Source organism: Apium graveolens, chromosome 7, assembly GCF_009905375.1.
Source record: "Apium graveolens cultivar Ventura chromosome 7, ASM990537v1, whole genome shotgun sequence".
Classification (NCBI taxonomy): domain Eukaryota; kingdom Viridiplantae; phylum Streptophyta; class Magnoliopsida; order Apiales; family Apiaceae; genus Apium; species Apium graveolens.
In genome coordinates, this window is record NC_133653.1 from 36,389,954 (window position 1) to 36,406,862 (window position 16,909).

At 35.3% G+C, this 16,909-nt stretch overlaps 2 protein-coding genes across 3 annotated transcripts; one reads left to right on the plus strand and one right to left on the minus strand.

Annotated features, from left to right (window-relative positions):
* The first annotated feature begins 1,041 nt into the window (after positions 1-1,041).
* On the plus strand, positions 1,042-2,588 carry LOC141672643 (pentatricopeptide repeat-containing protein At1g11630, mitochondrial). Its single transcript, XM_074479290.1, has one exon. It carries the CDS (start codon positions 1,145-1,147, stop codon positions 2,369-2,371), a length of 1,227 nt encoding a protein of 408 aa, XP_074335391.1. The 5' UTR covers positions 1,042-1,144; the 3' UTR covers positions 2,372-2,588.
* A 955-nt stretch (positions 2,589-3,543) lies between these two features.
* On the minus strand, positions 3,544-11,832 carry LOC141671180 (phospholipase A I). Of its 2 annotated transcripts, none has more exons than XM_074477338.1 (18): positions 10,987-11,832; positions 10,092-10,239; positions 9,858-9,936; positions 9,614-9,767; positions 9,314-9,523; positions 8,986-9,231; positions 8,733-8,895; positions 8,380-8,640; positions 8,182-8,303; positions 7,725-7,886; positions 7,382-7,574; positions 7,133-7,269; positions 6,404-6,542; positions 5,874-6,056; positions 5,277-5,760; positions 4,976-5,192; positions 4,783-4,872; positions 3,544-4,255 (listed from the first exon to the last, which is right to left on the minus strand). In XM_074477338.1, exons 1-18 carry the CDS (start codon positions 11,569-11,571, stop codon positions 3,809-3,811), a joined length of 4,020 nt encoding a protein of 1,339 aa, XP_074333439.1. In that variant the 5' UTR covers positions 11,572-11,832; the 3' UTR covers positions 3,544-3,808. The 2 variants fall into 2 exon arrangements, with proteins under 2 accessions (XP_074333439.1, XP_074333438.1); XM_074477337.1 differs by having other exon boundaries at positions 7,133-7,272.
* Positions 11,833-16,909: the final 5,077 nt, after the last annotated feature.

Here is a 16,909-nt window from a genome sequence, read left to right on the forward strand (position 1 = left end):
AAATTGTTTTGTTATATAACCTCAAAAGCTTAGAGAAACTTATGTTTTATTTAAATAGTTATGTACCCGCAAAATCAGAAAACAGTGAATCCTGATCCGTGGCGCAATGGTGGCGCGTCTGACTCCAGATTAGAAGGTTGTGTGTGTTCGATTCACGTCGGGTTCAATTCCCATCTGGATTTTGTGTCTCTTGTTTTTTGACATTAAAAAAATGTTTTTTGATGCTAAAATAGAACTCCAAATTAAATGCTAGTTGCATTTTAAAATCAAATAATTCTAAATTTAACTCATTTTTATCTTTTATCTCCTAAATCTTATTTAAAGTTTACGAATATATATTATTTATGATTACTTGGTGACATGGCATGGATGCATAAATACATTCTGGGTTTTAAATTTAGAACCAATGATGGATATATGCTTATTTACATAGAAGGATAAAACCCTTTTACAGTTAAAATTCTTAACTTTCTCTAATGAATGCCATTGCCCAACTTTATTCATTGAATATTTGAAATTGATATTTAAGTGAGAAATGCATATCATATTTCATATCTAATAAATATAATTTTTTCGTTTAAAAACATCCGATAAAAATATTAAAAAAAAAATCAGAATTCAGGTTATAAAACATAGGTAAAAAGGTATTTGTACCAAATTTTCTTTAATATGACAATTTTCTCAAATTTTAAATTACTAGTTTATGCATCTATATTTATTGAATTTCAGTTAAAGTTATAAAATCTTGAAAAAATAAATGCAAATATAATTTGTAAGAAGAAAACTTTAATTGAATTTAAGTAATTCAAATTTTCTACTTATCACGAAAACAAATATAAAAATTTAACATATAATTTTAAAATTTGTTCCAATTACAAATACAAGTCTGATTCAAATATTTGAAATAAAATTAACCGGACAATTTGATATCTATAATATTTTTCTTTCAATTTGAATATAATAAAATTAATAATTCAATAAATTGAGTATTCTAATAAAATTTATCAAATTTTAAATTTATACATCTAGATTCTAGGGAGGTTTAACTGTACCTCCAGCCAGAACTCAATCTATTCACACACTCACTCTAAAACCCTATTCCCCCAAATCTCTCTCTCTCTCCCTCTCCCTCTCTCTCAGACTAATGGCTTCATTTCTCTACAAATCAAAACTCAAACCCCTTCTCTCCACCAAACTTACACCCCCTTTTCTCCACCTCCGCCATTTCTCCCCATCAATCTTAAATCCAGACTCCACCACAACCCTCTCCTCCAAAGAAAAATCAAAAGCAGCCTTAACCCTCATCAAATCCGAGAAAAACCCAGAAACCATTCTCGAGATTTGTCGCGCGGCATCCTTAACCCCAGATTCCCATCTCGACCGCCTCATTTTCTCGAAAGCGATTTCGAAACTCTCTGAATCGAATTACTATGAGGGCATTAGGGAGTTTCTGAATGAGCTTCAGGCTCGCCCTGACCTTAAAACTGAGAGATTTGTGTCACATTGTATGGTTTTGTATGGGGAAGCTGGGCTTTTGGGGGATGCAGTTAAGGTGTTTGATAAAATGCCTGAACTAGGGATTCGTCGAACGGCAAAATCGTTGAATGCCCTTTTGTTTGCGTGCATTGTTGCGAATGATTATGGGGAAATGAAGAGGATTTTTGTTGAGTTTCCTAAGAGGTATGGGGTTGAGGCGGATCTTGGTACGTATAATACGGTGATTAAGGGGTTTTGTGATTCGAGTTCCTCGAATGCGGTTTATTCTGTGGTGGCTGAGATGGATAGGAAAAAGTGTAAGCCGAATGCAAGTACTTTTGGGATCTGGATTGCGGGGTTTTATAAGGAGGAGAAGTTTGATGAAGTTGAGAAGGTGTTGAAGGAAATGAAGAAGCGGTACATGTATCCGGGGATTAGTACTTACAATATTAGGATTCATAGTTTGTGTAAGCTTAAGAGAGTTGATGAAGCTAAAGCGTTGTTGGATGTGATGTTTTCTCATGGGATGAAGCCGAATAAAAATACTTATTATCATTTGATTCATGGGTTTTGCAGGGAAGGGAAAATGGATGAAGCCAAGGAGTTCTATAATAAGATGAATAATGCAGGGTTTAAGCCTGATAGTGAGTGTTATTTTACCCTGGTTTACTTTTTGTCCAAACATGAGGATTTTGAAACTGCGTTGTCGGTTTGTAAGGATAGTATGGAGAAGAATTGGATTCCAAGTTATTCAACAATGAAGTTGCTTGTGAATGGACTGGTAAGTATAGCAAAGGTAGATGAGGCACTTGAGCTTGTCAATCAGATGAAGGAGAAATTCCCAAATAGTGCTGATCAATGGAATGAAATTGAAGAGAGCTTGCCGAAAAAGTGAGAATTGTCATAGATTACTATGCTTTTGATAATGCAGGCAGTGGTAATAAAATTGAACTCCAAAAGTCATCATCTTCAGAGAGGCTCTTCATTTATTTTGATATGCTAGAATTTAGTATATCGCATATTTGTAGGGTTTGTTTTGTATGAAATCAGTTTTATTATATAATATCAATGCGTTTTGTTTCATTTCTTATTAAGTGGAATCTTTACATCTATATGTTCAAAGTTGGTAGAACTTTCAGTCTGAGGGAGCTTACGGTAGTTGTATGACATTATTTCACTAGGAGAAAGTTGTAAATGTTATGTGCTATATACTTTATATGAAGATGCTTGTGTGCAGTTATATATAGCTTTAAAAGGAAAAGGCCATTCATGTTGTTGTAGTTGATGCTTCATCACAAAATGGTTCTGCTGATAGCCGCTCCTTTCTGAGATATTGGAAGTTGAAGATGTGTGATATAGATAAACTCATATGCACACTCTCTGTTCTAAAAATCACCGTACCGAATAATGCAGATTCCCGCTTTTTAGAACAATGTGCACACTACATAATACTGATACATGCATTGTTCAAGGAGGAGCATAAGCAAAAAATTCATCCTCCTTGTTAATCTATATAACTTACCTATATCACATATCAGGGGAAGCGCAACATAAGACATGCATTGTTCAAGTAGTGTCGATTACCTTTAAGCAAAAATATTATTCTTGGCCAAACGGTGGCTTAGCCTCAGTATATATTTGCAGGCAAAATAATGGTAATCTATACCTGAGCATTCTTTCAAATTGACAGGCTAGTTATTGACATTGATAGCATAGCCTTTTGCTTATCAATAAATTTTAGTTTATGAAGAACTTACAAGTTACAAGCGGGTAATATCTTTAACTTTTTTTTCATGTTGAATCAAACTACGCTTTAACTGATACTAATCTCATGATGCTAATATAATTAATGACATTAGCTGCAATTTGTAGAAGAGAAATAATGTCTTGTGCTCACTTCACCACATTAACTTAAATTCGACAGTTTAAAAGATAGATATAATAACCAATCATTCAAATCAAAGGAGTGTAACTTGTGAGACGGAAAGGTTCATATTGCCTTCAATTGTCAAGTATTATGTATAACCAATCAAACCATAAGCTTTCTCTCGTTGACATAAAAAAAAATATAGACCACAAATAAAATTTGAGCTCATATAATACCATAAAGAAGACAAGTAGAGATCAGCAGAGTACAGACCAAATTATTGTTCATACATAATTTTATTCAGCATATAGCTACTCAAAAATGGAATCTCTCTCTTATTACATTGAAACATTCCGTACACAATACCTATATTCTCTTTTTCCTATTCCTGTTTTGTAATTCTTCTCATTTTCAATTCTTTCTTTGTTCGTAATATCATTTCTATTGTACATGTCTATTAACAATTTATTGTATAGTAGGGAGATGGCACAAAAACCGTAGGCTTCTATGTGAGACAAGAGCTTGTTGTAGAGCAACATCAACTCTAGCACCTCCCTTGAGTAATGATTCATACAACTGACAGATAAATTGAGACATTTCTACCTCATCATCCTCCCAGAAAAACAGTCCACGCTCCCTACTTCTGTCAGGTTCACTATCTTCCCAGTCACTTGCTGGACTGGCAGGCTCTGTCTCATCATCTTCTAATTCATCCTCACCAATCTCAAACCTTCCATTCTCTGATGCACCAAACTCGCTTAATCCATGAAATGTTGTTAACTGCATCTCGTGTGGTTCCGTTGCTGGGCATATTACAGCTTTTGCACCAGAGTCTAAGAACGCCTTAATTAAAGCCTGTGTTAGTCCATAAGTTCCTGTGCATATTATAACTCTGTCTCTCCATGCACCTACCTGAGAGGTCATTAAAAATGCGTATACGCCACACGTGAATAACAACCAAAAGTTCCAGATTATTTTGAACACCTAAAGTTAAAATTAGAATTTTGTTTTGGACAACCTAGCATATGCACATAACAAATAGTTGAAGTAGATATCTCTTTCGTAAAAGGCCAAACTACTACATAACATGATAATACCACTTCCTAATCGCTTCCTTGAAGTAGGAAGCGATATTTATCATTTTAGGATCAAATTGATGCCTACAACTCCTAACCAACAAGTAGGAGTAACTTTTATCTGACAAACAATACAGGAAAATTTTAGTAGCTTAATAAAATTTTCTACTTCTCATAAATGTTTGTTCTCTACAAACATCTAGCAGAAATCATCATAAGATTACGCAGGAAATACAAATTATAACTAATTAACACAAGGGTATAAAATCCAAATTCCATTCACTATAATAAACAGTTCAAGAACATAAAGTAGACAAGATCTTGACAAAACACAATTGTAAATAGACAATAAGTTCAACATACCATCCAACGAACATCATCATGGGTCAAGTGCATAGATGGAACTGTTCTACGAAACATATATGCCCCAATTTCTTGACCATCTTCCATAACCTTATATTATCAATACAGAAAATATCATTTGGCATCTGCCATTGCTTCTCAACAATAAGACTTTTGGAGAAGTGCAGAGAATGGGAGATAGGGACAAAAATACCTGTGTCTGGCGACCTATATATCGGTGGACTACACAGCCAACTTGGAAGTATGGCCTGCATGCAACAAGATCTGAAATACTAGATATGTTCGTGATAGCAGATGCATACTTCCTTTGTCGACCCCGCAGTGTAGTCAGCATGCTATATTTAACACTTTGAAGGAACTTATCTGCAAGTTCTCCAGGTTCAGCAACCACAAATACATCATTCTGCCAACTACAATGTAAAAAAATAGCAGCTTTTACTAAGCTATCAAATGTGAAAATCAAACAAGGTAGAACACAAAAGATAAATGAGGACCTTAATATTGAGCCAGATGTATCGTTCTGAAGAGCTAAATGTACGATACCAACTTGTGGTAGATTCTGCAGTTTCTCATGTAGTGCTTTTACAGGTACAGAGAGCTGCCTGCGCGCAATAGGGGAGTCAGGTGGTGAAGCGTATGATTTTGCTGACTGTAGGCCATCCAAACTTAAAGGTGGTACCATATCAATTTTGCCATTCCTGAGAGCGCCAAGATCAGGACTATACAAAAGTGGGCTAGATGGGAAACTCCCGGTGAACAAAGGTGACGTAAATGGGGTGGGGAAGTTTTTTCCAGATATGTCTTTATAGGTTCCAGATGTTGTCTCACTGCTGAGAGTAAGCCGTATACTATTACGAGCACAATATGTCTCGAGTGACCGAGCATGATGATTGACTCTTCCAGAATCTGGACTGTGATAGGCTTCCACAAGTAAAACACTGCGCCTCCAGCCTAAAGATGGACTATTCTCCTGCGACACTGTAAAAAAATGTCATCAAGGGTTTAACAAAATATTATCCAATGCCATGGCATGTTTAAGGAAATATTCAGCATGACATGCTGTTTTGATGATAGCTTTTCAGCATCCATACCAGGACCTGGAACCTTTCCTTTGTGAAATTGTGTAGTGTCATCATGCTGATTCAGGAGAAGTCTTTCACAAAGTTTCTTGAATGCGAGGGAATTGTTCTGAATATATTCTTCTGTTGCAGCCTCCAGCCTCAACCAAACTGTTGGATCAGTCTCATCCAGTTCCATATCACATCGCTCATCAACTGCGGATGTAATGCAAATAGTAAATTGAACTATAATTATTCAATCTAGGAATGCAAAATAAACCCGCTATTATCGACACTCTAACCTAGGAACACAAAATAAATGCACAGGCTTCCGAAATCATAACCAACTACACTAACGATGGAAAATGAAGTACTTTTGAAGTGCTTGTTCTGTGACAAGAAATAGTGCAAATCTGTCAAGGTAAGTATCTTTGCAAGAACTAAAGAACTATTTTATTGCATACTAACACATTATTGTAAATGAAGTATTTAACTCTTTCTATCTATCAAAAAAGAAAAGGAGAAAGTATTCATCAGTTTCTAGTATCAATATTATTATTAACCTGGATTGAATCGAAAATATTGTATCTCTGGAAGCATGGGAAGCAACGTGCTCAAAGCTTCCTCCACCCTTTCAACCGAGCATGCACTCTCAATTAGCACTTGCCCAGTATCCAAATAGCGCCATCCACCTTTGCGCACCTGAACAAATAATCAAATAAAATACGTGAGTCAAGATCACAATTTACAAGTACAATGAGGTCAGCTATAAATCATCTAGTATCCATGATAAACTATTGACTAACAATAGATGAACAGGAAGTAAAGTATAAAGATATGTTAGAATAAATAAATAAAATCATCTAGCAACCATGATCTGAATTTCTAAAATATGCAGATATTAATTAATGGATACACAAAGAACACATAAATAGAAAGAGAGAGAGTTAGCAGTAGTTATTACAATTTGTATAACATCAGGAATCATCTAATAATCACGATTCATGAACATTAGCGAAGATATAAAATAAGAACTGAGGCCACTAAGTACATTTAGGGTATCAGTTCACCATCAAGTCCTTGCATATGAAAAAGAAAGGGTAATGATGATTTCCTAACAAGCTCTCCCTACTTATTCCATATTCAAAGCTGCAAAAATAGATGGTTTGTTTTGCTTAGAGCCTCAAACTCATCTTTAGTTCTCCTTAAAAAGTTGCATACAACATAAAATTTGGTGATTATCCAACTTCAACAACTTTGTAAAGAGAAACCGAGGCAAAGTTTGCAATCACCTTTGTGGAAACAGAACCACAACCTATCGAAACTAAACAATCAACCTTCGCATCTGGCCACAGAAGTTGTGCTTCCCGTAATGCAAAAATAGTAGGATTATTAGCCACAATAGCACCATCTTGCCAGCGATATCCGTCTGCTTGAGAGCATAACACGAGAAACTGTTATAAACACCATTAAAAAATCACATGTGGAATATTCGAGCCAAATGATACAGTAAACAGGCGAGTGAAAATAGAAGGCAATACCATCGGCGTAATCATCCAAATAATATGGAGCTGCAGATGATGCTCTTATAGATTGCCACACCTGATGCTTGCAACTTCCTATGCAAGCATTGCGCTTGTATCCAGCTTTAGCACCAATAGTTGGTGATCCAGACCCTCCTACTGGTTGACTTTCAGAAATTGCAAGTGGTGTTTCTACTGTGCCCACAGGGTACTACACTTGCAAAAAAGATTGAAAAAGAAAAATTATCCAAGAAACAATACCATAAAAATGAGAGCACTAAATCATTAACATCTAACTGGTTATTAAATAAATAAGAACCAGAGCAAGTACAAGCAACAGAGAACCATCTGGATTACGAACCTGATAATTACGGAAAATGAAAGGCTGGGCCGGCACCACGCTGACTAAAGATGATACAACAAAAACCTTAGGAGTGCCTTTTACAGCTGATTCTATCATGAGATCACCATCCTCATCAGCACACATCTCCTTCAACAACCTCTCAAACTGATCTGCACTGTGCTGTAAAAAGGCATGCATACTCAGAATATTGTGACGAAAGGAATGTAAGAACTTCATGAACATTTCACTTTTGTCCCATAGCCTACAGAGCAGAATAGGAGTTGGGCGGAGATATAACACTTGAATGAAACTTTTAAATGCACACATAGAAACATCAAGTATTCTCAAAACATAAGATTAACGGATATATAGCCAAGTACTTCTACAGAATATAGTTATCCTTTAAATAATGTTCTTATTAGACAAACTTAGGCGGATCACGGATGTGATAAAAAAGGTAAAGAGCATGACATACTTTAGATCCATGCACAACAACTCTAAAACTTTGTGATGAGCTTTTATAGAGCTGATCTAGCTTTTCCCTCCAAGTTGCTGCTTCATTGTCCTTGGGCACAGGTTCAGCAAAAACGAGCTTTCCTGATAAGAGTAAAACCAAGGAGTTGAGTCACCAGAGAAAACACTAAGCATTTAGAAAGCTCAAGGGAGATCTTACCGAGCTTTTTGTAAATATCTTCACATTTATCCAGAGTCATTAGTTTGATTCCAAGAGCAACAGCAAGCATACCACCAGTTGATGTGCCACATATTAGGTCGAACATTTCGTGCATCTGCTTTCCAGTACCCTTCTCTATCTCTCTAAGCATCTGCACAGTTGCTAAACCTTTCATTCCACCTCCATCCATGGTCAGTATGCGCAATCCTTGCTTTGCGACTGGTCTGCCTTTGATAGCACGCCTTAAACTCTCATTTTCCCCTGGAATGGAATGATGAAAATAAATAATGAATTAAAAACATTTTTAAATCTTATTAATCTTAAGTCTTAACAATATGGTTAAAGAAACCAACCAAGAATCGCCAAAGCACGAGCTGCAGCTTTACTCACACGTGGCACAGACGAACTTGTAAGTCGCAAAAGAAGTTCTCTCAAGCTTTCGGAAGTGACAAGAGTAGAGCGATTCTCCAAACAGAAAGCTAGATTTCCAACCGCTAATAATGCAAGCCTTTGTACCTAAAGACAGAGTGCCTTTAATATCAGATAATCATTCAACAAAGGGAAACAATTATACATTTATTGATTCCTAAAAAGAAGAAAGCTCACCTCTGTATTTTTATGGGCACATAACAGTTTTAATGATTTCAACGAGTCCTTGGTCAACATCTTTTGAGACACGCTATCAGACGTAAAAGCCAACTGGACCACAATTTGCAATACAGAAATAAGATCTTCAGGACCAGCAGTCCTCAGTACTCTTTCAATGGGTTTCATGATGTCAGATTTCATTAACTGCATTGCAACTAAAATATCCGAGGCAAGAGATGAAAGTGCAGAACATGCTTGTTCAACCTGCGACGATGTAAAATATTTAGACAAGAAACTTAACTAGAATAAACTGAAAATAAAATGTTAATGCTAAAGACTTACATACCACATGTTGATTATCACTGCTTATCATACTTATAAGCTGTCGCACTGCATTTTCATCTTTACTGACAACTACCCGATTTCCCTCATCTTGCATTATTTTTGCCAAGGCGGATGCTAGTAAAGGGTGGTGACAAGACGAAAAACGAAATATAAGAGAGAAAAAGGCACTTAGTTTATGTCGAGATGCAACAAAGTATGAACTATTCTCCGTCTGCAATAAAACAAAATAGAAAGTATTGATTACTTGTAAAAAATCAAGCTCTCTTAAAGTTTTTAAAAATATTGGAGAAAAATTTAATACCTCTATCTGCACAGTGACTGCCCTTAAATTGTCATCTGCCACAATTCTAATATTTGCAAGGGTTAAGTGATGAAGTTTATGCAGTGGTAATATTTCAGGAAGAAATTCAAGGGGGTTGCCAAACAGCCTTAAAACACGCAACTCAGCCATAACCCTGTCATTGAGCATTAAGTTTACATTAAAGACAAATATAAAATTGAATCAGTTGTCAGAAAAGCAATGGAATACACTGACGACGATTTACCTAAAATCAAGAAGAGGCCTGACCAGCTTGTTGTGTTCCAATGACAACTCCACCAGTGCAACACATTGTCTCAACTCAACTGCTCATGACAGAAAACCCAACAGAATAAGTGAGTTGCCTGTGACAGTCTTGTCTCCCAGTAGAGCAATCCATTTAGGTCTGTTCACTAGGGACTTCCCTGATATACTTTAATTATGCAATCATTCACAATATGAAATCCGATTTCAAACTCACCAGGCACTGAAACCAACATGTTGTAGTCAACAGTAAGGACCTTTAAGTCTTTGAGTTCACCCAAATAGGGTGGCAAAACACCTAGCTTATTATTATCAAGGTACAGCTTCTCAAGATGCGGTAATCGAGTTATTTCTACCGGAAGTACCTGTATCAGGTGGAATCTCAGATAAAGATTGTAATAGCAATACAAAAAAATCAACGATATTTACATACAAAAACACTTTAGGAAAATGGAATTCTTATTATGTCAAATTCTTAAACTTGTGCTTATTAAAGTGCCATCCAATTTTTGAAAAACCAAACATGTTACGTGCACCAATCCATCATCTCAAATGAGATTCTACTATCCAAACATACCATCACTTAAATAAACCCCACAACAATCTCTATCCTTTTAACTGCCAAACAATCTACCCCAGTCAAGCAAAGTTTCAATCTTTACCACGGAAGTCAAGCACAAAAATGCATACATATAACATTTTCACTTGCAATAAAACAAACACCATCAACACAGTAGCACCAAACTATACTACAAAAAAAAATATTTTCAATACTTAAATCATTCCAATAATCTATACCACTACATTGAACCACCAAAATACATTCATACTGATTTCACTAGTAAAAAGTCACTGTATATGAACCTTTCCGTCTCACAGTAACACTCCATAATGCATACATATACAGTCACTTCACTCACAACTATAAAAAACCATTAATGCAGCATCAACATAAGTAATTTTCTACTGACTCGAGCAAAGTTTTAATGTTTGTTACGATATTCAACCACAAAAATGCATCTATCCTCATCTGACATGCAAAAAAAACAAACACCATAAACTCAACATTAACAAAAACAAAAACAAACAACTTAAAGTCCGCAAATCCTCACCGCCAAACCACACCCGCAAAGACTAACAAGAGTAACATTCCTCCAATGATCCGCACACTCTCCTTTCCCATCCCTTTCCCCTACTCCAACCGGCGATCCCGGTCCACCACTATTCGAAAAATTACTCCTCAACAACCTAACCAAAACCCCCATTCCATCACTCGCATGACTCCACCCTCCCACTCTCCCCATCGTAACCGCCCGTAACGGCTCTCTCCTCTTCACAACCTTCATTTCCACCCCTACATTCCCTTCCTCCACCCTGAACTCCAGCTCCACACTATCCTGAGGAGCCGGTAACGCAACCATAACCTGCGATTGCAACCGTAAAGCGACCTGATCCTCATCATCCCCAGCATTCCATTCGAGATCGATACGAAACCCCAAATCAAACGGATTAACCGATTGCGCCTGCAATTGTTGCTGTAATAGACTAAAATTCTCAGGATTCGACGAAAACGATGAATCCGATGATGACCTAGATGATGACGTAGGACTGTAATCCTCTAATGTATCTTCAGTACCATAGTAAAGAGATAAATGAAAGGTCTCTGTGGCTCTTTTCCAGCCTAATCCCCAAGACATTGCATCAATTAGGGCTTATACATGTATATATGTATGTATAGGTTGTGTAAAAATTTGAATCGATGTTTGTTAGATTGTAATTAGGGTTTAAGTGGAGAGATCGGTGATTGAATCGAGAATGTTGTGTGTATATGTGTGTATATGTACAGATCGAGTGATTGATTTTGAATACTAGGGTTTACTAGTTTTTTTATTTTTTATGTTGTTTTACGTAGCTGATACGGAGAAGATGAGTGGGACGACGTCGTTTTGGGGCTGTGGATGTTGCTAGCCAAGTATAATAGTCACATTTATTACACTAATTTATTAAGATACTTTATTGTTTGATGTTATTAAGTAACCACCACCAGGGCGAGACAAGGGCCATTAGCACTTATTAAAATATCGATATTTTTAATTGCGAGATGTTAGATTAAAAATATTTTATTTTATAATAAAATAGTTTACGAAACCTCGCTTTGTAGGGGCCCTTAAAATAATGTTCTTTTTTTCATTTTTTTATTTCTCATCTAATCTTGTTCATTCTGAAATATGAATAATCAATAAATATAATAAATCATAAAGTTTAAAAAGTTATTTTCTTGTTACACATTTTACTTTAATGTGTCGCTCTCTCGTTATTTACAAATCCAATGTGATAAAATTATATTATTTATTAGTCAATAATCAATATAATATTAATTATATTATTTATTAGTCAATAATCAATATAATGTTTTTTCTATTTAACATATATAAAAAATTGAAAAAATTACAAAAAAAATTGAAATGATATGAGAGGCGACACCTCACCGTACTCGTCTTCTCATTGACACAAGTATATAATATAATGAAATAATGATTTTAAAAAATATTGAGAAAGTATATTTATAGATATTTGTCTTTGTAGTATTTCATAGGTTAAAAATTAAAGAAAATTTTCAGGAAAATATAATATAGTACGTTGATTTTAGGAGAAAGAGGATAAATTGTATTAAAAAGAAAATTTGAAGAATATCAAGATGGAAAGTTGATTTAAAGAGAATGAAGAAGTTTTAGAAGAATATTAAGATAGTAAGTTCATTTCAAAAAATTTAATGGAAGATCTTGTAGAAACTTTAAGATTAATACGAATAATAATATTACATTTTAGAAGAATATAAGGTAACTATACTTTTTATATTTATTAACTCAAAAAATTGAAAATTCATAGGTTAAAAATTGAAGAAATATTTTAGGAAAATATAATGTAGTACATTGATTTTATGAGAAAGAGTAGAAATTGTATTGAAAACAAAATTTCGGAGAAAGAGAAAGGAGAAATTTTAGAGAATATTAAGATGGTAAATTGATTTCAAAAATTATAATGGAAGATCTTGTAGAAAATTTAGGAGAATATTACGAATGATGATAATATATTTAGGATAATATAAGTTTTAGAAGAGGGAAATGATATTTCCAGAGGTGTTTTTTAATTTCAGACCAAACAAAGCATGAAAAGACAAAACTACCCCGTGCATACACAATAAAAGCTAAAGAAAAAACAGTGTGATGGGTAATTTCATCTTTTCATACTTTTTTAGCTTTGCAAATAAAAAGTTTGCTCTGGAAATAATATTTCCCTTTAGAAAAATATTAAGATGGTTAGTTGATTTCGAAAATTTTAATTGTAGAAACTTTAGGAGAATATTACGAATGATGATAACATATTTCAAAGAATATAAGGAAACTGTAATTTTGATATTTATTAACTGAAAAAATTGAGAAAATTAGAAAAATAGAATGAGGCGATTTGAGACGCGCCACCTAAACGCCCCTTCTTCTCATGTATATAAGTATACTGATGATATTGATTGATTGATTGATTTCTAGTTTCTTAATATATATAAGTTGAATGTTCAAGCAAAGTATAATATAATGAAATCACAAACTCAGAATTTTAGATGGCATCAAACAAGTTGTGGAAGCAATTTTTGGCTCCACAAGCTCTCATCTTCCAGGATCAACTTCTACAAATCTTCAAGTTCAGTCTCTTCAAGGTCAAGTCTCCACTTTACAAGCTTCAAATGACCAACTCGCAGCTCAAGTGCATGTTCTCACTACACTAGTGAAGAGTCAACATGCAGACATTCAAGCCTTGGTGGACTCCCACAAGCACCTACAAATGCAAAATTCAGTTGCTTTGGGAGCCATCATGGGTAAACTTAATATTCCATTGTCTGCACTTCCTGAAACTGTAAGGCCTGAAATTCCTACTCCCCTTCTCATGTCCGCCAACAAGACTAAGGGGGAGATAGAGGCTAGGCTAGCAAGATCAAGATCATTTACTCAAAATGTCCAAGGTGCTGAAAAGAGCTTAGTTCAAGAAGTAGATATTGGTATAGAGAGGCTCATTAGGGCTGCTGAAGGACCAACTCTGAGCAGAGAATTTGATGAATTGCTCAAGGCTCCGAGGGCTTCTCTCAACAATAACCTCTTCACCTACAAAAAGGCCTTGGACAGGACAATAAATTCCTTAAGGGTGATCTTGGTGACTAAAGACAATTTTCAGGAGAAGAGGATAGTGGTCAATATAAATGACTCTGGGGTAGATAGGTGTATGCAGGTGTCCCTCAATTATCTTATCTTAAGGAGGGCATTTGAGTTGGATATTCTGATAAATAAAGTCAGAGTGGTGATCCATGAAGACACTCTATTGCTAGCTAAACTGAAAAATGCTCGGGTGGTTGCTTTTCCTGAAGCATACCTACAGCCAAACAAGGGAGTGGCATACATCTGTCCTACCACCAAACACTTCAAACATTTCCAAATCCCTAAACAATGTGTCATGGCCAACAAGAAGCTTATCATGACTCTGGAAACTGAGTTAAAAGTAAAGAAGAATAAGACTTTTGAAGATGAAGAGATAATTAAGTTGTTGGGGAGATATCTAAGGGATGCTAAAGCCAACTTGCCCAAAACTCAAATCAACAAGGATAATTTGGATGATGATGAGCAGAAGAAAGATGATCAAAAACCTTCTGATTCAAATTCAAGTCAATCCACTAAGGCAGCTGGAAGCAAGGGTGGAGAGAGGAAAGAGGATGAAAAGAAGGATGGTGAAAGTAAAAGGAGAGGAGAAAGGAGGGGCAAACAAATACATGATGGCTCAGAACTAGATCTGGCAATACTGGTATACGACACGTGAACACGGTACGAAACAACACGAATAATTAGTGTTTGAGTTCGAAAATTTGGTACACGAACACGAAAAATACGAATATAATTAGTGTTGGTGTGACTCCCTCAATCTCGGGGTTAGGAAATGAGGACCCACACACCTTTAATTTAATAATTAAATAAGCATAAACCCCGATCAACTACTAACAGGATCAACAGGATAAAGTATGAGACAAGATTACAACTACCGATCATAAAATATAACTTACAACCCCAAAATATTATTAAATAAATAATATCGATTCCGGCTGGGAACCGACAGATAACTCATTGCATCTTTACAGATTTCCTTCTAAGCGCTTGCTCACTCAAAAATACCACTACCTACTCTGGAAACCGGAAGCCCTCAACACGATAGGGACCACCAGGTACGCTCTTACGAGCAGTGTGTAATATCCGGGATATATCGTGTAATTATTTTTACTAATAGATAATTATTATATGTATTCAGTATCTATTCTTTGAATTATTTGTTAAGTGTTAAATATGTTTGGATGTTTAAAAATATTATTAATTGAGTATTTCAATTTTTATATGCCCAAAATAAAATATAGATAATTGTCATATCTTCCTAATTATTTTTATGTTGATTTATGAATTTATAGGAATCATATGAATTTTATAAAATCTTTTTCTGGGTATTTAAAACCTATTTCGGGAACCAACCGACATCATCCGTTGTTACGTTTTTAGAACCTAAAACTCTTCCGAAAACTCCTCCCTAACCTAATTGCAATATTCCGAGCATTTTTCATGTTTTGACTTTTTCGATCCGGCGTACGGTTTGTCCTGCGCGGGTCCCGGCGCAACATTTTCGATACATTATTCGTTTCGGTAAATCAATAAAACTCGTATTTTCTAGAAACAAGAGCTTTTTATTAAACTATCACAATTATCACCTCGTAATACGTGTAACCAGGCACTGAGACCAAGACTGCAGTATAAATTGTACTGATTTGGATAATTATCCCGAAAACCGATACCGTTTGGATCAGTTTTTATAAATAAATGTACCATTTTACATCCGGAATGATCCAACGGGATACTAATTTCCCGTAATTATAAATAGCCTCTACCGTATTTTATTTTGTGCCGGAAATCATTTGCAAAAAGTATTTACAGAATTTCTACAGAGAAAATACTATAATTATATTTTGTTCTTCGTAATCAAACACAAATTCGAAGGCGTTATCGATATCCGATTTTGGCGTACATATACTCAAAACGAAGCTACTGAAATCTAGAATCCAAATCTTCCATCAATTTCAACCCAGAAACTTCAGAGTAAGCAAGGCGTAAGAAAGGGAAGCAAGTGATCAGAAAATAGAATTGACATGTAGAAAATACAGCAAGTGATCAGAAGCTAGAAGCAAGGCATAGGAGAAGCAGATGAGTGGTCGTTGAATAGAGTTGTTAGACGAGTACAAGTGAAGTTGAAATCGATCATGATAAGGCAAGTACTTCTAAACCTTTCTCGAGATATATTGCAAATATTTCTAAATTCTCTTGTGACATATTGTGAATATTCAAAATAGCTCTGTTTTATACTGTAAGCACTTTGAATCCTTCAGCCTTGAACCTGAGCCACATCATTTGATCTTTGAGCCGTAAGCTTTATTCTTTGTGAACCATTTCTTGTTGATTTACCAAATATTATATCACACAAATACGATACTACACCATAAATATATAACCATCATATACCAAATACTGGAACAAAATTGTTTTAAACATACAGAAACTTTTATACTCAACCATACCTTGTGATATCAAAGTACTAAAACCTTGTCAAAACACTATTCATCTAATACCCGATTATCCTACCGGCTGGAGGCCACTTCTTTTATGTATTTGGACATACCCTTTCGGTAACCATGAATTTTACCATGCTCTTATACAAATGTTTTATTGTTATTGATTATGATCTGGTTTTATTAAATTCTGTTGCTTATCATATTGAACTGCTTTAGAATTGGATAGTTTTCTTTGTGTGGACCAGATTCTTGGTCAGACCATATCGATGGTCAAGTTAGGCCAACGCGTGCCTTGGATCCAGTAGTCAGAGCAATGCTGTGTGCTTTGCTCGGGGTTAGTGCGTGATTGATCAGCAGCCTAACCTTGGTTTTAAAAACTTAAAATG